We start from the raw sequence: 24,606 nt of genomic DNA on the forward strand, positions 1-24,606 counted from the left end.
TGAAACTTATTAAAAGTTTGTTTGTTTTTTGAAATATTTTGTCAGTTGTTAACCACCTCCCATAGTGAAGATGAAGAACAGGAAGCCTGGCTCAATGCTCTGCTGGGAAGAATCTTTTGGGATTTCTTGGGAGAGAAATATTGGTCTACCGTGGTGTCAAAGAAAATACAGATGAAGCTCAGCAAAATAAAGGTAGGAATATTTTCTTAAATTTCTACCATCTGTTTGGGTAGCCCATTCTTGAGAACTGTTATAGAGTTTCAGACTGCTGGCAGTGCAGGATGCTATCAAACAACGTGTCAGGGACTACACCAGTCTGTTTTTCTCTTGAACCATAAAGTTGCTTGGCATGTTTATCATAACTATTAGTCAGATTCTTGGTGGTTTCTGGACACTTTTGGAAGATTAAATGCTTCTAGAGGTTTTCTACTTTTGTCTTTCTACTTCCTGAGGGAACACCATTTTATTTTTATTTGAACCGTTTTTAATTCCACTTGTTAGCTGAAGTAAACTCCTAGAACAGGTTACAAAAATTAGTAATAGCAGTCCTTGCCCTAGACAGACATCCTAAAAGATATGTCATAAAAGGATTGGGAAGGAAAAGAAAACAGAAGGTCAAGAACGGAAACATTTTGAGAGAAAAGATGGTAACCTTTGCCGTTCTAATGCAATGGCCTGCTCCCTTTTCTGCCTTGACTCAAAAGTACTAAATGAACCTTCATTGAGATGATTCCTCCAGAAGATCTGATACTTTTCCCCCTTTAAAGGTAAAGGTTCCCCCGCACATGCATGCTAGTCGTTTCCGGCTCTAGGGGCGGTGCTCAGCTCCGTTTTTAAGCCAAAGAGCCAGCACTGTCCGAAGACATCTCCATGGTTATGTGGCCGGCATGACTCAGCACCGAAGGCGCACGGAGAGCTGTTACCTTCCCACCAAAGTGGTCCCTATTTTTCTACTTGCATTTTTTACCTGCTTTAGAACTGCTAGGTTGGCAGAAGCTGGGACAAGTAATGGGAGCTCACCCCATTATGCTAGGGATTCAAACCGCTGAACTGCCGACCTTCTGATCGACAAGCTCAGCATCTTAGCCACTGAGCCATCACGTCCCTTTTCCCCCTTTAAGAACCCCCAAAATAAGTTTTATTTAATAATATAAACATAGTTTTGTCCACCTTTTTAGATTATTAACAATAATTTTTCCAGCAACCATTTACCTGTTGTGCACAACTCAATGCTTGTGCTTTGGCTTCAGGTTCAGGTCCATCAGTCTGCAACAGTTCAGGATTTTCATATGAGCGAAATATTTATCCACACCAAGCATTAATCTTCAGGACTATCAGAGTTATCAGAGAGCCAAAGGCAGAGATTCTGATAGGTGCTGTTTGTGCCCCCAGTCTGCAGACTTTTGAATAATAAATGATCCAAGCACTGTTTTTGTGTCTCTGTTCCCCTAAATGAGTTTTAAATGAAAATGTATGACCCAAGGTGGTGCTTCGATTCAGCTGTGTCCCATTCAGTTAATTCCTCTACCTGTCTTAATTGCACAAATGAAACAAGCGGACTAACTTCTAAATTAGCTGGCAGCATAAATGATCAGTTTTCCTAATGCTGTTCTGCAGGAATGATTACATATTAGCATGAAAACAAATTTCCCATTTGAATATTTTAGTAGAGCTAGTCATTTGGCATCTTTTAAAAAAGCAACTGCAGCCAATGTGGGTACTGGTTGATGCATCTGTGAATTAAAGCCTACAATTTTGGACACAAAAGCTTGCCTTCCAAGCTCAGCCAAAGCTTTTATTGTTCTTTCTACTAAAGGCTAGAAACAGTTTGTTCAAATGTCCATGAAATAATAGTATTGGAAATCTACGTGGAGTTCACTAGGTCAGTTGAATTAATTATTGACACACCCTCTCTCTTATTCATGTCATCTTGGTAATGATCTTGTTGCTATACTCAATGTTGCTACACTAGTGATCCATTAATAGCTAGGAAGATGGAGGATCTATTTAAAGCTGAGCACCAGAAGTGCTAGAAAAGTGATGCCAGAATAGTGAGGAGAAAACCAATGCTGACAAGAAGTAGAATTCCCCCAGCTAAATCAGGACAGACATCCCTACATTTCTTAAGAACAATCTTCCATAGTCTAACGCCCTCCAAATGCACTGAGACAACATCAAGGTGTGGAAGATTTTTAAGATGAACGTTTTGTCAACTAGTTTATAATTACAAAGTCATACTGTACATTAATCCAGTAAAATGTACTCTCCCTTCCCCCTCTCTTCCACAAGACCTTTTGACAGATCCTTAATTTTTTTCTTAGTGCAGGGACAGGCAACTCATTTTGGGTTTATGGACACATTTGGGATTATGAGACGCTGTTTGGCAGGCACAAGCAACCCAAGCCACTCGAATAGGACCAATTAGATATTTTATTGTAGATTATCTATATTACAAGAATTTCTCCAGACTGCCTGTCACCCTTGGGAAATAGCAGATATAGACCTAAAAGTTTTACCTCAGACTATTCTCTCCTGAACAAACTCTAAACTGGAATGTCTCTTTACTCTGTCTAGAGGGGCACCTTTCCCTCCAGCTGATAATTCCACCACATTGTTGAAGATTTTTAAATGGATGCCAAGGCACTGTCGTTCACAAGTTTGATGTAACCCTTTGTGTGTTGCCCCACTTCCCTTTTTGTTTGTTTTTAATAGAAATAAGTATCTTCTAGATGGCTTTTGTTGAAACAGAAAACAGGTGGGCTTTAGTCCATGTCTTGTGCCCTTCATGTATTCATCACAGGTTCTAATAGTGATTTATATCAGGGGTCACCAATCTTTTGGACCTCAGAGACCAATAAATTCATAATTTTAAATCCCGAGGACCACTAATATGAATTTTTTAAAAAGATAAATAGTATTTAATGCAATGTAAAAATGCAAATAATTTTTCTGCGGACCACCAAAATTTTCTCATGGACCACCAGTGGTCCACGGACCACTGGTTGTTGTCCACTGATTTATATGCCATTCTTCTTTAGGAGAGTGAGAAATATTTCTCTACTTTCTTTGCAGAGCCAGTTCTGGTTTCTTATTTGACTTTGAGCTGCTGCTCACCACAGTGTTAATGTGCATATCTCCAGAACTTGAAACAGCAGCAAAGTGTGTGGTGCCCTCACAACTGAGCTGCAGTAACAGAACTTGCAAGTCCTAACCTAGTGGCTTCACTACAGGTAGTCCTTGACTTACATCCATTCATTTGTCGTGTCCCACTCCTCCGCTTACGGCCAGGTCAGGGAAATCCGAATCAGGCGTGCCTCTGCAGCTCTGCCAAAGTCCTAGCAAAGTTCTCAAGGCAGGCAGGAGACCAGAAAGTGATTTCAGCAAGATAAGGTAGACTTTGCCTGACTCAGAGAATGCCAGAAAGCAGATCCTTTATATAAGCCATGGCGTGTGGCTCCATGACTCAGCACTTATCCCGGCCTGCTCCTCCCTTCCTTCTGTTGACGCCGCTTATCAATTCTCCTGAAGCGAGGGTCACTCCAGTCTGCAGCTGTTGGTAATTGACCTTCCTCAGGCTCATATGCTGTGGGGGAGGGGGAGGGGTCTAGGTGCTCCGTTTGCCTGGGCATGGAGCCAGGGCTGGGGGCTGGAGGTGCTTCTTCTTCCTCAGCCTGTCTGGGCATGGAGCCAGGGCTGGGGCCGGGAGGCATGCTAGGACATTCCTCAGCGTTCGGAAGCAGATAAGAAGGCCCCGGCTGCGGGGAAAGCGGATGAGGCACAACATCATTTAGCCACCATTCGAAATTACAATGGCACTGAAAAATATGACTGGTCCTCACATTTATTGCAGAATCCCAAAATTCACATGATCAAAATTATGCTGCTTGCCAACCAGCATGTATTTACAATGGTTTTAGCATCCCGGGGTCATGTGATTGCCATTTGCAATGTTCCAAGTCAGCCTCCATCCAGCAAAATCAATGGAGAAAGCCAAATTTGCTTAACGACTGAAGTGATCCCCATTTTTAAGAAAGGGCATAGGATTGGGTATGACGTACTTAACAGGAGCTGTGGTGGCGCAGAGGTTAGAATGTAGTGTTGCAGGCTGATCCTGCTCACTGCCAGGACTTTGATCCTGACCGGGTGAAGGTTGACTCAGCCTTCCATCCTTCTGAGACTCCATGCTCCATGCTGGTAATCTGCCACTCAGGATGTTTCTGAACACAGCACTGAGGTCAGTAAAATGAGGACCCACAAGTGCTATTGGTATTGCCATCCTTAGCTTAGCAATGGAAATTCTGGTCCCAATTGGGGTTGTAACTTGAGGACTACTTATACAGGACAATTGAAGGAAAGCAATTGGTGATTCTCCTCAGTTTGCTCCCCCTCCCCTTCTGCCGTCACTAGCTGGCAGGACTGATTGCTCTCCTTAAAATGGAGTAGTAATGGGCTTTGGTATCTGAGTGAGTGCTTGATGCAGATGATTTAGCCGCTTTTCAGGTTTCCCTGGTGACTTGTTGTTGGCACAGGGATGCTCCACGTTGGTAATCTGTCACTCAGGATGTTTCTGAAAACAGTGCTACTGGTGATTTAGAAGACTGGTACATTTGTGCTGAGAAATAGACCAACTGACAGATTGATGGACTGGAGAAGATATGCAGAGTGAAGCAGGAGGGAGCTTTTATGTCACATTGGGACAGTCCTGTCACCTATTGATCTGTCAGCCAAGCTATTTTTGGAAACAGATTTATGGTCTTTCGGTCACTTGAGTTAGAAAGGGAAGCTCTTATTAGTTTCACTCCAGCTTTGATATGTCCAGATTCATATGTGCTGCAAGGGAATATTAAGTGGCTGCAGCTGGCAGAATCCAAAGGTATTCTGTGGAACATGTAGAACAACAATATAGGCAAAATAGCACACCTCTCAAAAAATTAAAAATAGTAGAAAGCACTGAAAACCATGTGTTGGTAAAAGGAACAGAAAACCTGTAATGTTCTCATTTGGGACAAAAGAGCCAGTTTGGTGTAGTAGTTAAGGCATCAGGCTAAAAACCAGAAGACCATGAGCTCTAGTCCGGCCTTATGCAAGAAAGCCAACTGGGTTGGATGACCTGGAGCTAATCACTCTCTCTCAGCCCTAAGAATAAAACAGCCCACTTCCAAAAATGTTGCACAGAAAACTGCAAGATTTGTCGAAGCAGTCACCAAGAACATATGTGCACGTGTTCTCTCTCTCTCTCTCTCTCTCTCTCTCTCTCTCTCTCTCTCTCTCTCTCTCTCCCCCCCCCCTCTCCCTCCCTCCCTCTCTTTCTCTCTCACTCTCTCTCACACACACCCCATCTTTATTTGGAAGAATTAATAATGTGTGTCTTTCTAGTTTAAATAAAGCAGGAACCTTTTTTTCTTATTTTGGTTACATACTACCCCATGTGACACTTAGTCACATTTCAGGCAACCAGTTCACATTGACAACCAGTTGTAGCATCCCACTGTCATACGATCACATTTTGCAATGATTTTTGCAGTTTTCTGGCAAAAAACGTACTCTACTAGGTAAGCTGGATTCAGACTTATGACTTGATTTGCTTAACAACCATGATGACTCACTTAACAAGCACTGTAAAAACACTTGTAAAATTAAGTTTAGTCACATGGTGACTCAACTGCTATGATTTACAACCAAAATTCCAGGGTCAGTGTGATCATAAGTTGAAGTCTACCTGTATGTACACTCCTATGGCCTACAAAACTTTGCAGGGTGAAAGGGGCCTATGAAAATGTTTTAAGTTTCAAAAGGTAGAATAATAAGAACAAAATGTTCATACATCAAAATTAAATACACTTATGGCATTGTTACCACTTTATATGCATATACTTGCCATTATTATTATTATTTATTAAATTTTTATACCGCCCTTCTCCCAAAGAACTCAGGGCAGTTTACAGCCATAATAAAAAACAACAGCATTATACACATAAAACCATAATTTTAAAAACTTATTATACAAATGGCCGAATTAAAACATTTAGAATAAAACCCCAAATTTTAAAATGTTAAAACATTAAAACTAATTAAAATCCTATTAAAATCCTATGCCAGTCCTGCGCGAACAAACAAATAGGTCTTCAGCTCTCGGCGGAAAGTCCGAAGGTCCGGCAGTTGCCGAAGTCCAGGGGGAAGTTCGTTCCAAAGGGTGGGAGCTCCCACAGAGAAGGCCCTCCCCCGGGGGCCGCCAGCCGACATTGCTTGGCGGACGGCACCCTAAGGAGTCCCTCTCTGTGCGAGCGTACAGGTCGGTGGGAGGCATTCAGTAACAGCAGGCGGTCCCATAAGTACCCTAGCCCTAAGCCATGGAGCGCTTTAAAGGTAGTCACCAACACCTTGAAGTGCACCCGAAAGACCACAGGTAGCCAGTGCAGACTGCACAGGAGAGGTGTTACATGGGAGCAACGTGTGGCTCCCACTATCACCCGCGCAGCTGCATTCTGAACCAACTGGAGCCTCCGGGTACTCTTCAAGGGGAGCCCCATGTAGAGAGCATTACAGTAGTCCAAGCGAGAGGTAACCAGAGCATGAGTGACCGTGCATAAGGCATCCCGGTCGAGGAAGGGGCGCAACTGGCGAACCAGGCGAACCTGGTAAAAAGCCCTCCTGGCGACGGTCGTCAAATGATCTTCGAAAGACAACCGTCCATCCAGGAGGACGCCCAAGTTGCGCACCCTTTCCACTGGGGCCAATGATTCGCCCCCAACAGTCAGCCATGATTTATTGATAAGTAAAGGTGCAGGTAATACTTCAATAAATCAGATTATTGTTTTCAACGGCCTCCCGGGATCTTAACATGGCTCTGGGCCATCCCAGGAAGTGTCAATCATTCAAACACCATGAATGTTGGGAAAAGAGAGAAAGCACTTTTTTATTCTACTTTTTTTCTTCTTCTAGTTGCCATACTTCATGAATGAATTAACGCTAACAGAATTGGACATGGGAATTGCACTGCCGAAAATCCTTCAATCCTATAAACCTACCATTGATTACAAAGGTACTGCGTTGAATTTTAATGTTGTAGGATGCATTAATAATAGAAAACTATCATGCTGTTACCTAATCATAATGTGCACTCAATGAATGTTCTTTAATCCTAACAATGTCTCTCTTAGAGTGCTCTATCATTTTTTTTCTCTGCATCGGACTGCTTCTGGATGCAACATCCAAGCTGCAACTGCACAGGAGGGAGGATATGATACAGCATAAAGGAACATCTGGTTAAATGTACTGCACTGGTTAGCAATAAACTTCCGAGCCCAGCTCAAGAGTGCTCACATCATATCTTTAGGTCTACACAGTGGGGTATTGTGTTATCTCAGGCAATGCTTTGCTCAAATAGCATGAATAAGGCTTTTTGGGTAACAACCCCCAATTTATAGAATCCTTACCTTAGAGGCTTAGACATAGCCCTAACCCTCCTTGCATTTTGAAAGAAAGTGTGTGTGTGTGGGGGGAAACCCTATTGCATGGTGTCATTCTTACAAGCCAGAGCTGGGTAGCTTTTATTTTAACATTGTTGCAGCTTTGTTTTCAATGTTTGCCCCTCCTTTTGGGATTGGGTTGGGCTAGAAATCTCTTTAGTAAATAAATAAATAAATGGGGGAGGAGTGGAGTATGTAAATGCTACTTGAATTGATTGCATCATTGCGTAGAGCAGGGATGTCAAACTCGTGTCGTCACGGCAGTGTCACGTGACGCATTGTGACTTTTTCCCCCTTTGCTAAACCGGGTGTGGCATGGCCAGTGTATAACGCATCTGGCCTGTGGGCTGCAAGTTTGACAGCCATGGCGTAGAGCTTCAGTTAACTTAGTTTATTATTTGTTTTCTTCCACAAGCAAATCATGTTTTCTATTTGTTTTACTACCTAGAAATGGAGTTCTTGGTGTTCCCTGAATTTGGTTGGTTGTTGTTTCATTACCCAGCTAGTTTTTTTCCTTGCTAGGGTTTACTTCCTTCCTTGATAAGGGGTATTACAAAACCACACCCAACTAACAGTGGCACAGCAAACTACTGAATATCACCAGAGTGGAAACCCCACACTTACAGTAATTATACATTAATGATGTTACCTAGCTGGGTAATGAAACATCTGCAAACAAACCACTAAGCTCAGAGAGCACCAAGGAAATGGGGACATCTTTCCTAACTATCTGTGGTTTAATAATTTAATTTATTACAACTGCCTATTTTAGAAGACTCTGGGTGACTTACAAAAATTTTTTAAAAGCCCAAACAACAAAAAACAACCCAGTTAAAAAAAAGGCACACTATTATTTTTTATTTAGTGACACGATATAAAACATTCAGCTAAAGTACAACTACTTTTTATTGCCTGATATTGGAAAATTTGGATTTGTCACGAATGAAAAATTTATATCATCCATGATCTCCTTGAATTATTATTTTTGTTTAATTTCATTACTAAATGAATTTATTAAAAAAGAATTGGTACTTGGAGCTTGCTGACTCACTGATTGCATAAATGAAAGCAACTGAATTACACCAACTGAAATCACAGGAAAAATGTATTTGTTGGTTCTTGATCAGTAAATTTATTTTGGAGGAGATTAATCAAAGAGGCTCTATTCATGTCTGTTGCATTATATAAATGCCATATTAAATTGTCAAAAGAGCATCTGAATACAAATTAATGAACTCCGAAGAACAGAATTGTAATTTGAATGACTCTTTTTTTTGTTTTCATCCTCTCATAGAAATAGAATTCAATCTGCTCTTATTGCAAGATAGTGGTTTTTTTAAAAAAAAAGCAACACCATTTTTTTCATTGTGAAACAACAGTATGATATATTTGAATTGGTTCATTCAATTTACTGCAATAGGAATGTTCCAGCCCTTGTAGAGCAATTGGTGGCTATTCTTTGACTAGATTGTTACCGAGACACGGCATTGTAAAATAAGGCATGAAAGCAAATTCCAGATCTTTGGTGCTGAAAGATAAATGTACTGGTTAGGACTCCTGAATGGGTGTTATTATTTTCTGCCTCATTCACCCTTTAAAGATTTGGGTACTTTTCCTGTGAGTGAAAAATTCGTCTATTTCTCAGGAATTACTCCTTCAAAGAAACTGAAGCTTTGAAAAAGATTTCAGAGGCAACCAATATAATATCGCATGATAATATCATTAAATAGCTTATTGTCTCCATTAGAGGTGCATTTAAATGAAAGAAAAGAGGCCACTTACTACTTAGCTCTTTAGAGTTGAAAAGCAATCCTAATTGTGAAACTGCAGCATGTTCAATTTAGGAATACTTTCCTGGGTATATTATAAGCAGCTAAGTGTAAGGGAAAAAATGCGGACTTAGAAGAAGGGAAAAAAAGGTGCTGCACTATATTTCATACTAACATACTTTATTGAGATGTTGAGGTAAATTTTTGAGGTATTTGGGGGCAAATACATCTGAGTTTAAGTACACCTGCCCCAGTTTATTATATTCCATGATTTTTGTGGGAGCTTACTTGAGGATTTCTCTTCATTTTACCTCTCAATAATCACCCTAGAAAATAGGCTTGGTGAATTGACCAATTAAGTAGAGCTGAGAGCAATGGTGGGATTCAACATTTTTTAGTACTGGTTCTGGGGGCATGGCTTGGTGGGCATGGACAGGGGGTGTGACAGGCAGCAATCAGCCTCCTGCACCCCCTCCCCCGGAAGCAAAAATGGGCTGCGAGGGGGATGCACTGTCCCCCCTGTGCCCCGTTTTTGGCCTACTAGGCCTCCCTGCAGCCTCCTGGGAGCGAAAACAGGCCATTGGGGGGCGCCCTACTGCTATGCCCCATTTTTGGCCTAGGAGGCCTCCCTGCACTTACCTGGGAGCCAAAATGTGGCATGTGGGGACTCCTGGAAGGGGCGAGGTGGGAAGGGGCAGAGCCAGCCAGTAATTTAACTACCGGTTCACCCGAACTGGCTGAATCCCACCACTGGTCGAGAGACTGTAAGGTACATTTGAACTTAGACAGACACCTTAAGCATTATGCCAATGGCTTCCATTTGAACCTGTTCATGCATCCATATTTGTTCTTCTGTAAAACAAGAATATTAGAAATATTCCCCATGATAAGGTTTTTTTATAGTGAAAATTGCGACGTGAGAATTAAGGGGTAAGTTTTGCACATCCCTACTAGATACGTTTGACTGCGGATATCGCATTCCAAAGTGGTCCCTTCTTCAGGGGTTTGGCGTGTTTGGTTTGCTATAAAGGGACAAGCTTCCTCACAACTGATTGTAAATAACACAGTGCAGCTGCTCTGAGATGCTGATCCTTTTCATTTCCTGTCTTCTTTAGCAAAATAGGAACAATGTTTTGAGTCTGTGATGTGGCTGTTTTATCTCTCTGCCTCACAGATGCTCTCTAAAGCTTTCCCCTTTATAATTGCAGTATATTACATACAGATCAGAACAGTACAATTACAAACAGTCGCACTCAGGTTATTGCTAGTCTGCCTCAGATAGATGGATGCCCCCCTATGGATTTCAGGGCAGATGACAGGATCCAAATTGCAAGGCTGAAACATTTTCATAGGCTGTGTAGGCAGCTTTCATGTTCCTTCTTATAGGCTTTTTAATTGTCCTTAAGACGGGTTCATAAGGATATTTATTTGGGGCATTTTTATAGAAAACTGGAAGGCAATATTTAGATGCTTTTAGATTTGTTGAATACAATATTAAAGAGCAAGGATGGGCATTTATAACAAGAGCATTTATTTGATTTACAGCTTTCAAAGCTCGTGCTACTTAAACTGGTGGCAAAATAGTAATTCTTAGCAGTTTTCATTTTTAAACTGCTGTTACAATTTTTGAAAATTTAACTGCCAACAAAGTAAATTTAAACAATTCAAAAATTGCAGCCCTGTTGACTCTGATGAAATCATCGTTTCTCCAATCATAAGGGTAGTCCTCAATTTACAACCATTTGTTCAGTGACCATTCAAAATTACAATGGTGCTGAAAAGATGGATGTATAACCTATATTTGAAGTTAAAGTTATTGCCGCACTTCTAGAGTCACATAATAAAAATTTGGGCCCTCTGCCCCTCCTTATGACTAACTGCAGGGGCACTGCAACACTGGTGGGTTTCCAATTTTTTTACTACCGGTTCTGTGGGCGTGGCTTGGTAGGCATGGCATGGCTGAGTGGGCATGGCTTGGTGGGTGTGGCAGGGGAAGGATACTGTAAAATCGCCATTCTCTCCCCATCCCAGGGGAAGGATACTGCAAAATCCCCATTTCCTCCCGATCAGCTGGGATTCAGGAGGCAGAGAATAGATGGGGGTGGGGCCAGTCAGTATTTTTACTACCGGTTCTGTGGGTGTGGTTGGTGGGTGTGACAGGGGAAGGATACTGTAAAATCTCCATTCCCTCCCCACTCCAGGGGAAGGTTACTGCAAAATCCCCATTTCCTCCCGATCAGCTGGGACTCAGGAGGCAGAGAACAGATGAGGGTGGGGCCAGGCAGATTTTTACTACCGATTCTCCAGAACTGGTCAGAACATGCTGAGACCCACCTCTGCACTGCAACTCCCCACACCTGTCTATCTCTCTACCCAACCCACCAGCACATGCAAGGCTTCTGTGTCATGCAAGCCTTTGGCCTCTCCCACATCCCACTAGGCCGCAGCAGCCACGTGCAGAGTGGTGTGAGGCAGCCTCTGTTGGAAGGCTGCATCTCGCATCAGCTGGGTGCACCTGTCACCATCGGCAGAAAAACGCAAAGATAAGGCTAACAATTTATCTTCTGAGTGTAATGGGGTGGGGGAGCCGACTGAAAGCTTCTCAGGCCTGGAGGGGCAGAGAGAGGATCCAAGGCTGCCTGGCCCACAGCAGCTTTGTCCACGCTACTGTATCTTGTAGCCGGCCCAGGCCTTGTAGAGCCTCCCCCTCAGGGACCCTAAACCAGCTTTGGAACTCAGCCAGCTTTGGAACTCTGGGAGTTGAAGTCCACAAACCTTAAAGTTACTAAGATTGGAGACCCCTGCCCTAAACTGTGCTTAATGATCTACAGAATCACTTAACAGCTACAACTGGAGGTGCTAGGATTGCAGTCATTGAGTGAAGTATTTGTGTAGGTGCCTTGCTTAATGACCCCAATGACTTAGGATCAACATTTCAGGCTCAATTGTGGTTGTAAATTGAGGATTACCTGTATTCCTTTGTAGCACAAAGTGGAAAATTTGATCAGAAGAGGGGAAAAAACATTAGACTTAGCCCATTTTTTATGCAAAGATCCTACATATAATATAAATAATGCTACTCTAGTGTGCAGTGTAGAAATTATTCCGCTTCCATTTTTCTGAATAGGTTTGCCTCTTATCCACACTGAAATGCAGACATCCAACAGCATGAATGAATGTATGTTTGTGCATGTATGTGTTAACTGAGCTCACATTCTATTTGTCTGAATGCAACAAAACATCCTTTCTCCTGTGTTACTTTGGAGGCTCCACTGTCACAAGCTAGCAATCTATGAATTTTAAGATTTCAACAATAGTGTATTGCAGGATAAAAACTGGTCATCAGGTTTTCTTAAGATGAAAAAAACAGTGAAAGTGAGAGTTCCTTAGCAAGTCTCTTTCTGAGAAAGAATCACCCTCTTATTTTCTAGAAACTCTTAAGATTTTGATACAATCTAACTGCAAGATCAATACAGCAGAATACAAATGCTATTACCAATTAGAATGCTAACATTTTCTAAATCTGCTGACTTATCTAATGAAGTCTACATCATGCTTGTCTTTACCGATCAAATTGCTGTTTACATTTATAATAACAGCCTTGACTTCTACAAAAGAGGTAGAAACAATCTGAAGGCACCTGTGTAATTTGCAACCTGTGGCAAAAAATTTTCTGGAAACACCTTACTCGTTACTTGTTGAAAAATACTTCTTGTTGTTTATATGTAACATAATGTTCTCCCAACAATTCTAGGACTTTGGATTGACCTGGAAATATTGTACAATGGATCTTTTCTGATGACCCTTGAGACAAAGATGAATTTGACCAAACTTGGGAAAGAACCTCTGGGTGAAGCATTAAAATCTGGAGAATTTGGTAAAGAAGGGTAAGGAATATTGTTATCAGTTAAATTTTTGCACGGAAAAAAATTCGTAGGAGCAGCATTCTGCATTTATCCATGAAAGAACTCAATGACCTCTTTATAGTAAATAATATAGGATAGGTAGTCCTCAACTTACAACAGTTCATTTAGTGACCGTTTGAAGTTACAACGGCACTGAAAAAAGTGATTTATGACCATTTTTCACATTTATGACACAATGCAGCATCCCCGTGGTCATGTGATTTACATTTGGATGCTTGACAACTGGCTCGTATTTATGACAGTTGCAGTATCTTGGGGTCATGTGATCAGTTTTTGCAACCTTCTGACAAACAAAGTCAATGAGGAAGCCAGATTCACTTAACAACCATGTTTGACATTTAACAACTGCAGTGATTCACTTAGCAAATGTGGCAAGAAGAGTAGAAAAATGGGCAAAATTCACTTAACACATTTCTCCCTTAGCAACATAAATACTGGGCTCTATTGTCATCATAAGTCGAAGACTACCGTATTTTTCAGAGTATAAAACACACTTTTTTCCTCCTAAAAAAGAGGCTGAAAATTTGGGTGCATCTTATACTCCGACTGTAGCTTTTTCGAAGCTTTTTTCCAGCCCTAACGAGGTGCTACCATGCTTTGCCTGCTCCTTCTGACTCAGCTGTGAAGCTTTTTTCCAGCCCTAAGTAGGCGCTAGCGAGTGAAGCGATCTCCGTGGTTTGCCTGCTTTTCTCATTGCTTCTCTCTCCAAAGATCAGTTGTGCTTTAGAAGCTGTTTTTTATCCCCAAGCAGCAAACTAATGTGCTGCTAAAAACCAGCAAACTGATGTGCTGAAGCTGACCAGACTAATGACGCTAGCCAGATGAATACCTGGTAGGCAGATTTCCCCCCCCCCCATTTTCTTCCTCAAAAACTAAGCTGCGTCTTATATTCTGAAAAATACGGTACGTATAATTGTTTATGTGAAAGCTATCGTACACAGTCTAACTCTGTTGCCCCCAAACTCAAAATGAATTGATGAGCCTTTTATATATTGTTATTGTTTTATGCTCACAATATGTATTGAGTTATACTAGTGTAATATTAAAAAGTGGGATTAAAAATATAACTATGGCGGCAGCTGGGAGCAGGTGTCTGCAGAGCTAGTCCAGCAGGATTTGGGCTCCAGCAGTACCAGTCATCGTTGAACGATTGTGGACTGTAGCAAAGAGTTCAGTGGCCTATGGCAGGGGTCTCCAATCTTGGCAGCTTTAAAATTTGTGGACTTCAACTCCCAGAGCTCCTCAGCCAGTGAAGCTGGCTTAGTAATTCTGGGAGTTGAAGTCCACAAGTCTTAAAGTTGCCAAGGTTGGAGACCCCTGGCTTATAGTACATGTTTAAGACCTCTGCCTTAACCATCCCAGCAAATAGAATAGACTCTGAAATATAAATATTTGTGCATATTGGGCAGTGGAATGTATATACAGACCAATTCAAATTTCAACTAGCTACAAAACGCAACAAAGAATTTTTCTTCTTCCTTCCTTCCATTTCCTCATCATCTCATGCTCGAGTCTAGTCTGTGCTTAACTTTGGGTGAGATTTTAAATTCTCAGATGTGTTTGGTTCTCCTGTCAGGCTGTTTGCTGTTTTCCTGCTGAAGGATCCATTTATCAGCCTTGCAGGAAGATGGGCAAACTGCAGTAAAGCTGACATACATACAGCCTGCACTAAATGGAAGAAAAGGTATTTTGCTGTTGGCATGACTCCCAAACTCTTAGGAAAGAAATATTGCTACAAAATATGGTTAAGACTCAAGGCATACAGTCGTACAACAATCAGTGAATGTGTTTACATTCTGTTTTAATAAAAGCTGAAATAAACAGGTTGTATTTATGGATGAATTGTGACTCATTTTTAAATTATTTTTTCTATTGGATCCTTCTCCGTTGATTTCATATTTTAATTGACTAGCTTACCCAGTTTATGTTGACACTAGATGTAGCTGATTATACCTTTCACATAACTCTGCAATAGTATATATTTTGCCTCCCCCTTCCCCCAGAATGGTTGACTTCTATGTACATTTTAAAAAATTAAAACTTGTCAGCTATATATTTTAATTTATGTTTTCATAAGCAGTGTATGTGATACTTTAATAATAATCTAGATTACACTATGCGACTTAGCAAAACGCACTTTTAAAAAAGTTAACTAATTCTGCCTATTTCATGCTGGCCAAATAAAGTGTCTTAATAGAAATTAGCCAGAAATTATTCTCTACTGTCACTTCTCTAACTTAACACTTGTTCTTATTTCCCCTTCATTTTCTTTTCTTTTTAATAATATTTGGATTCGTCAATCTGGGATATTTTTCTGGTGAGTGGTATGTGTCATATCATCCCATTCTGTGTACTGTTGATTCTGTTAGTGCTGAAACATTCAGAAGTGTTGAAACCACTGTACAGTGCATTTGCTACACAACCTGGGCATGGAGAGGACAGTTCTTTGGAACCAGCATCTCTTGATAATTAGCTTTAATGCACATACAGTTGCCTTCTCAAATGCTTGATCAAACCTGTATGATTTCCATACTTCATAGCTATGTGTCCTGGATACTAGTTCTAGCTGGAATCATTGCAACAGCTCCTGAAGTAATAGAGGAAGGGGAGTCTTTAAAAGATACCGTTCCTTTCCATAGTTCTTGAAATGTCTGAAGTATGTCTGTCTGTGAGGGTGTCGAGGGATGGAGAAATGTGCTCTCTAGATTTGGAAGCAAACATCACTTATTACAAGTTGTACTTCTCTAATATTACTGATAGAGACAGTCAGTTGAAGACAGTGCAGTTCCAACACTCTAGTCTAGTTTGCCTTATTCACACCTGCAATGTAAAGCAATAAGTCTGGAAAAATTGAGCCATGGGTAGAATGATAAGTATGAATGCTTCTAACTTTTGAATTATTGTTGTTTTTTTAAAGACCTCTCAGAGCTAGCCTTCTGAATTTTATCTGTAAATAAAATTGTGTGCTAAATAATGAAGGTGCCGAAGTGCAAATAATAATGCAGTTTCATTGCTATTCTGGTCTAATATTATTAGAAAATCCTATGAATAGCTCTTTTCTTCATGGTTGGGTGCTTAAGGCCAGAGATGTTTAAGTATTTTATCACAGGACACTGCTTTTCCTTCCTTATGGTTTTAAAGAGAAATTTGAACATTTATCGGAAGGCTTTGTAGCATTCTGAAGTATTTTTTTTTTCCTTGCTATTGTAGACTTCATTATAATGAATTAAAAGGTAACAAGGATATTTATTTACATTATGACATTTATTTCCTGCCTTTTCCTTGGACGCTCAACATAGTGTATAAAGAGCCTTCTCTGCTATTATTCCTGCCCTCTGGAACATCTTGCCCTCCAATGTGAGGTTGGCCCCAACCCTCCTATCTTTTCGTAAGGGCCTAAAGACATGGCTTTGCCAGTCGGCTTGTAGCCCCAGTGGGGGAAAGCCACAGTGGAGGTGGTTGATTGAATAATGGCAGATCATACCCTCCCCAGGTGTCTTTGATTTTAATATTTTATCTTTTAACTAAGATGTAAATGTAAGTCACTCAGAGTTATCATATGGTAAGATGGGCAGCCAATAAATTGTATACATACATACATACATTGCAACAATAACCCTATTGTTAGATTGGGTTGAAAGAGAGAGACCTCTATGGCTGAAGGTGTATTTGAACTTAGCTGTTTGAAGCACAAAATTGAAAGCCAAGGCATTTTATCCTTGGCTTAAAACACAAGATGATAATACAGATTGCCAACGGTCATTACAAAAGTAAAATAATTGGAGTGGATGGGTGGTGGACTTCCTACTGGTCTGTAGCAAAAGCGATGAGAATGTCATCATTTTAGAAAAAACCACAGAAGCAGTTCCTGAAACGCCAGACTACAGTTACTATTTGCTATGGCTATGACTTCCTATTAAATCTAATCTAGTGAACAGAAGCATGTGGAATTCTTTAAAAATGACCAAGAGCTTTGCTCTGGGTGGATTAGAAGATGGCGAGAATGTTGCTCCCCTAATTGAAAGTTGCTGGAGTCTATCATATAAATCTTTTTGGAGAAATTCTGGACAGTAGGAAAGAAGTATTCATAGCAATCTATAAAAGTTGGCAGGATAGTCTAGCTTATTTGTTTTCCCAGGCAGTTTTAGGAACACTTGTCAAATTGTGCAAGATACAGAAATTTGAGTTAATTTCTAAGATGGGGAAGCTAATGATGATATGTCTGGCCTTATCATTATCCTCATGCTGTAACAAATCAGACATTGGGATGCAAATACAGTGGTATTTTTGTACTCATAGTTAAATTGTTCCAGGAGGTGTGATGAGTACCAAAATCAATGAGTACCAAACAAATTTTTCCCATAAGGACTAATATAGTAAGTCACAAGGCAGCCAACACCGACAAGTACTAGCTTGTGCGTTGAGTACCAAACAAACGATGAGTACTGGGACAAAATTTTCATGTCAAAATGTGTCACGTACCAAATTTGATGAGTTTCAAAGCAATTGAGTACCAAGGTACCACTGTACTTAATGGTACCATTTGAGTGGTGGTTACCGTGTCTGTGTCTATCATTTTCATGTTAGCATGGTTTGCTGTGGAGCAATTGAGTTTTTGATCATATAATTTTTGTGTGAAACACTTGCTGATCAGATTGGTACAGAACTTTTGGAGAAATGGTGCAATACAGAAAATAATTGGTCTAAGCCTCTCTTCTCTAGGACTTCCAGAGAGTTAGGGTTAGGATTATTCATCTTATTACAATGAGTATTTTAATTTTTCCTTTGATGAGCATTTGTAGGCTCCTAACCCCCCCAAATATTATCAAAGTTGTCTTTCCATTTGCCGTTCCAGAGTCACATTCCAATCTTTGGGCTCTTAGGAATCAGTTCCCTCTTGTGACAGTTTGACTACTTTTAAGCGGGGGAATTAAAGACCTTTGTATTTTATGTGGTTGTTGCATTTGTTTTAATTCTAAATATTTGGCTTGTTAAACTATGAACTAATTTTACTGGATAGAATTTTCTGACCTGTTTTTCTTTTGGTCTGGGATGCACCTTGATAAAGGATTGTAAATTGTTATTGGGGTGTAGTGTGGGGGAAGAAAAAGAATAGGAGATTCTCTGTTCATAACACTGAAACATAAAGCAAACAAAAAGTGACTGTTTATTCCTGGGGACTCGTTCAAGAGGCTACATACATATTATGTACAATACATAACAACAAAATGTTAATAAAATAAGTAAGCTTATTTTAGGAGGGATCAGTGGGTGAATGGAAAGCCTCTTAAATTACTTCTTTAGTGTTATCTACTTCAAACTGTCCCTTTTTCCACTTTTATCCAGAAAGTTTCCCAATCAACCCAAAGGGAAACTATCTTGGGGAATGATGGGTGACAAAAGATATTATTGGCAAGAAAAAGTTTAACGATCTCTTGAACAATCTTTATCTTTACTCTGTAGCGATTGAATTTTTAAAGAGCTGTTCCTTTTTTTTTCTTTAAAAAAAAGTCAGATAATTATGTGGTGCATTTTGCAGTCAGCTAACAGATAGGCAGTTGCACAGATTTTGCAAAAGTACTGTTTCTATTACACACAAGGGAAATAAGTCCTTTCTCAGCTGGAAAGAAGCTTGAGGTTGCTGCCAAATCAAATTTGGCTAAAGTCTTCTTTCTAACTTTGCCACCTACTTAACCTAGGTTTAAAGAACAATTTCTCAAGAACTGATTGTGAATAGATTTCAATCCCAGGAAAAGCTATGGATGAAATTGTAGAGGTGCTGAGCATTTCTCTCCTTAAATCACAATTCACAATTAAGGCACAATCAACTGGGCATTTCTTTTTAAAGCTTGAAATACAAGAGATCCTGCAAAGATGCTCCAAGCCTTATGGAAACTCTTCCTTAGCATGCCAGGCACTCTTTGCATCTGAGGCTGTAACTGGTCTTTTGCATTTATTTGCCAAATGTCTTGTTTAAAATATTTCTGATTCCAATATTACTAGCGGCCTAGAGTGGGGTATGGCTAGAACTCAGCTGTGGGTATTGGGTTAATAGGCTAGACATGCATGTGTGGAAGAGACAGTGGAAGGAATACATATTCTTCTGGAAGCATGCAGCACTTACAAAATCAATTCTGACTTTTGATACAGCAATTCATTTGGACCTCAGAAGCATATCCCATTACATTTTAAAAAATGAAAGTACACGCCAAGTTTCTCATCATCAACTTAATGTTATAATTGCCAGCATTGTATTCCATTATACTGGGAAGTTAGATATGAAAGAGACATATCCTTATATGTCTTTAATTTATTTGACATTTCATTCCACCGCATGTAGGCTATTCAAATCCGTTTCCTTTTATTTTAAGCAAAGTCTGGCACAGGGAAAGTAGATTGATGTACAACATTTCTAACCTTTGTCTGAACTCGAATGCACTTAAAAACAAACTGGGGAGACAGAAGTGAATAGTAGAAAGTCTCTAATTTCCATCAAAACATTGTCCTGACATACATTAATGAAGTGTTGCTTCTGTCTTGACCTGTGTCCCTCCTTTCAGTTTCAGGCCAAGGGCATATTGCCTTGCAGACAGCGATGAAGAATCTTCTAGTGCAGGATCCTCAGAGGAAGATGATGTTCCAGAAACATCAGGAAGTGAAAAAACTTTAGTGGGAGGAGCAGAAGGGTGAGTCTTTTTGCCTTTAGGCAGCCATTGGTTCAGTTTGTCTCTGCCTATTGTGTGCATTATCAACAGTGGTGCATCTTTCTTCCATGCTTAGTCATTCCATCAAAGATATCTTCTCTAACATTAGAAAAAATCTCTGTGTGTTTGTGTGTGTGTACAAACAGACACACATATATACCAAATGGTTATATTATTTCACACTAGATTTTGTAATACCATGTTTCCCCGAAACTAAGACCTCTCCGGATAATAAGCCCAATCGGGCTTTTCAGCGCATGCGATAAAATAAGCCCCCACAACAAACTAAGACCCCCCCACTAACTACTTACATGCATGCCCAGCCAGTCCCACCATTTCCTCTGGTTACTTGCTGTGCAAACAACACGATGTGAGGAGGAGAGGCCGGAGGTAGGGGAAGGGGGTCATGTCCTCCCCTACCTGTTCTTTGCGCCGGCCGAGTGGCCCAACACATTCCACCCCATCCCAATGGCAACATCAGCCTGGTTGCTTCCCTTCCCCACCGTCTCTTTATTGAGAGGGATGGCAGGTGGGGGTGGGCGAGAAGCGGGAACGTAGGTTTTCAAACTCCGTCGCATTCCTCGCCGTTGTGTCTAGGGAAACATGCTGTAAAAGAAAACCTTCTCACGAGTTCAATCAAACTTCTCGAACTCGTGAGAAGTTTCTTTTACAGCATGTTTTCCTGGACACAATGGTGAGGAACACGACGGAGCTTGAAAGGTAAGACCTGCCACCCCCAAATTGCATCCCTAAAGGGGCGGGTGGCTAAGCGAGGGGCAGGACCCCTGCCATGCCCGGTGAGGCGGGGGAGAAGAGACGGCTTTCTGGGAGCCACGTCTTGCTCCATGAATCTTGCTTCTGCCACCCCTCTCGATAAAGAGACGGTGGGGAAGGGAAGCAACCAGGCTGCTATGGCCATTAGGGTGGGGTGGGATGTGTTGGGTTGTGAGACACTCGTCTTACCTTTCCAGCTCTGTTGCTCAGTGAAAAGATTTGCCAACAGTGATATAGGATATTTAAGCTAAGTGTTAATTCTAAATGTTTCAATGCTTCCAGTTTGTATTTATCATTTTAATGCTTTTGGAAATTCAGTTTTCAGAGTGCCAATTTTACTGGCCATATCATCTGGAAATAATTAGATACTTCTTATTACAGTAATCCAAATGGTCTTATCTCTGGGTAATTCTTAATTATATTTGCTAATTAGTAGAAAAAATTATAAGGGATATGAGGCAGTTCTGTTTTTTCCATATGTGTTATTTATAAATGTACAAGTCACGATGTAAATTATCTGGTTTTGCAGATGGCTGTTTACTGCAGTTATTGGATAAAAGATTTAGAATGAATTAGGTCTAAGAATGATCTTCATGCTAGCATTTTCATGCATATAGCAGCTTATTTTACAATAAACAAATTCAGTGTGTAAGAACATCCAACTTGTATATTTCAAGTGCTATCAAGAAAGGAGAATAGTTTGTGCTGAATGAAATACAATTCTTTAATCAAAAATAAATGTTTCATGGATTTTTCTGAATTGCTGGTTAGCTAGCTGATGTCTGAAAATATCTGTACGTTAGTGCAGACAAACATTTATATAACAGGCATTGAAATGTTTCTTTGGACTAGCATATAGATCAATGCAGCTTCTTAGCTAGACTGTAAATAATTTAGCAACTGTAACAGATGATCGAAGTTGTAGAAATAATTATTTTCCTGTAGCTGTTTTTAAAGGTCTTTACTTGAGAGAAAGATCGTTCTGCTTTATCTGTTGCAGAAAAAAAGATCTTTTTTCCCCATTTCAGTAGAGAGGATTTGCTGCTGCTATTTAATAATAGGGTAGTAATAATAATAGTTGATTCTTGCCAGTAAACTGCAGATCATCCAAAGATTAATCAATAGACCTTAAAGTAGACCTTTGGCTGCATAGATTATGTTTAGCAGCATTATCAAATTTCTAGCAGGTATAGCTTATTTATTTTCAGAAAAATACCTGATTTTTCTTTTATTTATAATCTTTCTTTTTATTTTCTTATATCTAACATTTATATTCCCCAGCTCCTGCCAACATAGCACTTTGAAAGCGTGCAAATGCGAGTAGATAAATAGGTACAACTTTGGTGGGAAGGTAACAGGGCTCTGTGACATCATTCTGGCCATATGACCCCAGTAATGTCTTTGGACAGCATTGGCTCAATGGTCTTGAAATAGACATGAGCACTGACCCCTATAGTCGGAAACAACTATTTGAGTAAAGTCCCCGGGGGATCCTTCTTTTAACATTTATATTTTGCATTTCTAATCTATTGGAATACACACAAAGTAATAATCAAACATAAACCTGCAGCAAAACCTAATATAAAAAGTGGAGAACAATAATGCTATAAGGAAAAATCCAGAATCTGTTAATTTGTGCATTCTCTTGCTAAATCCTTGAATTTGCAGTTAGGGTTGAAAGGTCCAAAGGCAGCTAGGTAAACCACCTGTTTGGCCAAAGCTCTCAAACATTTAGGAGAATCCCCAGTAGAATGTAGGGCTTTCCAAGAGTAATAGTGAACATTGGACCAACAACACTTCAGCAGAATCTTTATTGTGTGATTAGATGACATCTGATTTTAAATTAGTTCTGCTTCTGAGTTGTCACAGCCAGGTCTCTGGATCTTTTCCATTTTTATTTACGAAAACTGTAAGTCTGGGCTGTCTGTTCACTTATGCAACACTTCACAATCTGTAGTAGCAGATTGGCATTCTGTGCCCTTAATATGTTGTATTTTCAGCTGCAGAATACCACAAAGCATTAGCTTTTGCTTTTTAAAGTAAAGTAAGCTGAAACTCACTTAAATGACTTTCTCTTCTTTCCTTCCTTAAAGGTATGGAGTAGGGCACCGAACAAGTAAAATAATGAGATTTGTGGATAAAATTACCAAGTCAAAATATTTCCAGAAGGCGACTGAGACAGAATTCATTAAGAAAAAGATTGAGGAAGTCTCCAATACACCACTCCTGCTCACAGTGGAGGTTCAAGAGTGTAAAGGGATGTTAGTAATTAACATTCCGCCCCCACCTACTGATCGTATATGGTAAGTGTAGTTAATAAGACTTTATGATTTTGGAATCTGTCATGTATAACGTGGCACTCAAACTAACCAAAGAGCCAAAATAGATTTCTTGTTTTTATGGGTGGCTGTGAAAGAAGTCCCTAAAACATATTTTATTTTCCAGTCCCCAAATTTCCCACTTTTTCTCAAACACATCCAAGATAAAAAAGCTGGACCATTTGACTAATGAACTATAAAGAATAATGGAGCAGAAATGTAGTTTGAGGTCATACAGAACCAAAGTTGGTCTGCATGTGATCATTCTTATAGAATTCAACAAGTATTCATATGACTCTTAGTAAGGATCCTTTTTAGAAAATTGCAGTACCAATCTGTGAGTCATAAGCTACAGTCTGACATGTACCATTTTATTCAGGGTTAAATAAGTTAATTCTGAGACAAAGTGTGTGGGATTTTGCCATTAATTCCTATGAACAGTTACTGACAAATATAATGGAACTGGGTGTTATTTTAAATTGCTCGTATGATTGAATTACTCTTCTATCCAAAAAGAGATCTTTTGTAAAAATGTATAATTCCATTTCTTATTATGCATTTTGTAAACTTCCAGAAACTGAAAAGCTAACAAAGCTTAGAAATTTTATCATCCATGAATAAAAGCTACAGCAACCAGAAATCAGGTCAAAAAGGAGGTTCTTTCTTTTCTCCTACCTTTCCCTTCCTTTAATATAGAATAATACAGAAGCATGCTGGGTAAAACAGCATATTGAACTACTTGAGGATCAACAGAGGTATTAATTAAGAGGTCAATGCCAAAGCTTTTTCCAGTGGTTTCTTATAACTGAAAATAATGCCAAAGGAGAAAAACTATTTCGGTGCTTCTTTTTGTCTGAAAGAAATATGGAATGCAATTATTAATGAAAATTTGTTTTCATTTATCTGGGAGTGTTTCACTTAATATTTTTATCTTGTCTTTTTATCTGGGAGGTTCAAAAGCAGTTTATATTGGGGTTCCCATAATTTTATTCTCCCAACCCCTCAGTGAGATCCATATTCAGTGAGGAATTGAAGTTGGGCCTTCTCAGTCCAATGTCTTCACCATTGGCTACCTTAATCGAGATGGAATTCCATTTGAGGAAATTAACCTCTGGGAGGCGCAGTGTAATTCAGAAAACATTATCTTAGTCCAACAATACATAATTACTTTAAACTGTATTGGGAAAAGGATTAATGACAAGTGTCAGGCAAATCTGGCCCTAGGTTCTGCCTTGGTTTACTTTCCCAATAAGCAACCGAGTTGGAAGATCATTTAAAAGCAATTTATTAGGGTACCCTGATAAAGTGAGATCTCACTATGAAAAGGGAGAACCCTGAGACCCATCTTACATTCCATTTTATAGTTAACATAACAAAGAAAATGCAAGAGGAAAGTTGATTGGACAGGATAAAAGTAACCTCTCCTTTGCACAGTAAATCTACTACGAAAGTTGTTTGAAGCTCACAAAGAGACATTCCAGACACCAGTTTTGCACTAACAAACTTTTTCTTATCAGGAAATAGTATCTATTCATTCTTCTTCAGTTTCCTTTTCAGTTTAGGAATGTTAGAAGCTATCAATCAATCCATACAGCGATAGGATAAAAAGTTTTCCTACATTCCAGTCTATAGTTGTTTGATAAATC

General features: G+C 39.8%; 1 protein-coding gene across 4 annotated transcripts in view; it reads left to right on the forward strand.

Annotated features, from left to right (window-relative positions):
- TEX2 (testis expressed 2) overlaps nt 1-24,606 on the forward strand; it is a 105,243-nt gene that overhangs the window by 76,854 nt on the left and 3,783 nt on the right. For all 4 annotated transcript variants that reach the window (XM_058169008.1, XM_058169009.1, XM_058169010.1 and 1 more), the window contains exons 6-10: nt 46-192; nt 6,943-7,042; nt 12,993-13,125; nt 19,725-19,850; nt 22,736-22,945. In XM_058169008.1, coding sequence (XP_058024991.1) covers nt 46-192; nt 6,943-7,042; nt 12,993-13,125; nt 19,725-19,850; nt 22,736-22,945 — 716 coding nt within the window. The remainder of the gene's footprint in view (nt 1-45; nt 193-6,942; nt 7,043-12,992; nt 13,126-19,724; nt 19,851-22,735; nt 22,946-24,606) is intronic.

This window comes from Ahaetulla prasina, chromosome 2 (genome assembly GCF_028640845.1).
Source record: "Ahaetulla prasina isolate Xishuangbanna chromosome 2, ASM2864084v1, whole genome shotgun sequence".
NCBI lineage: Eukaryota > Metazoa > Chordata > Lepidosauria > Squamata > Colubridae > Ahaetulla > Ahaetulla prasina.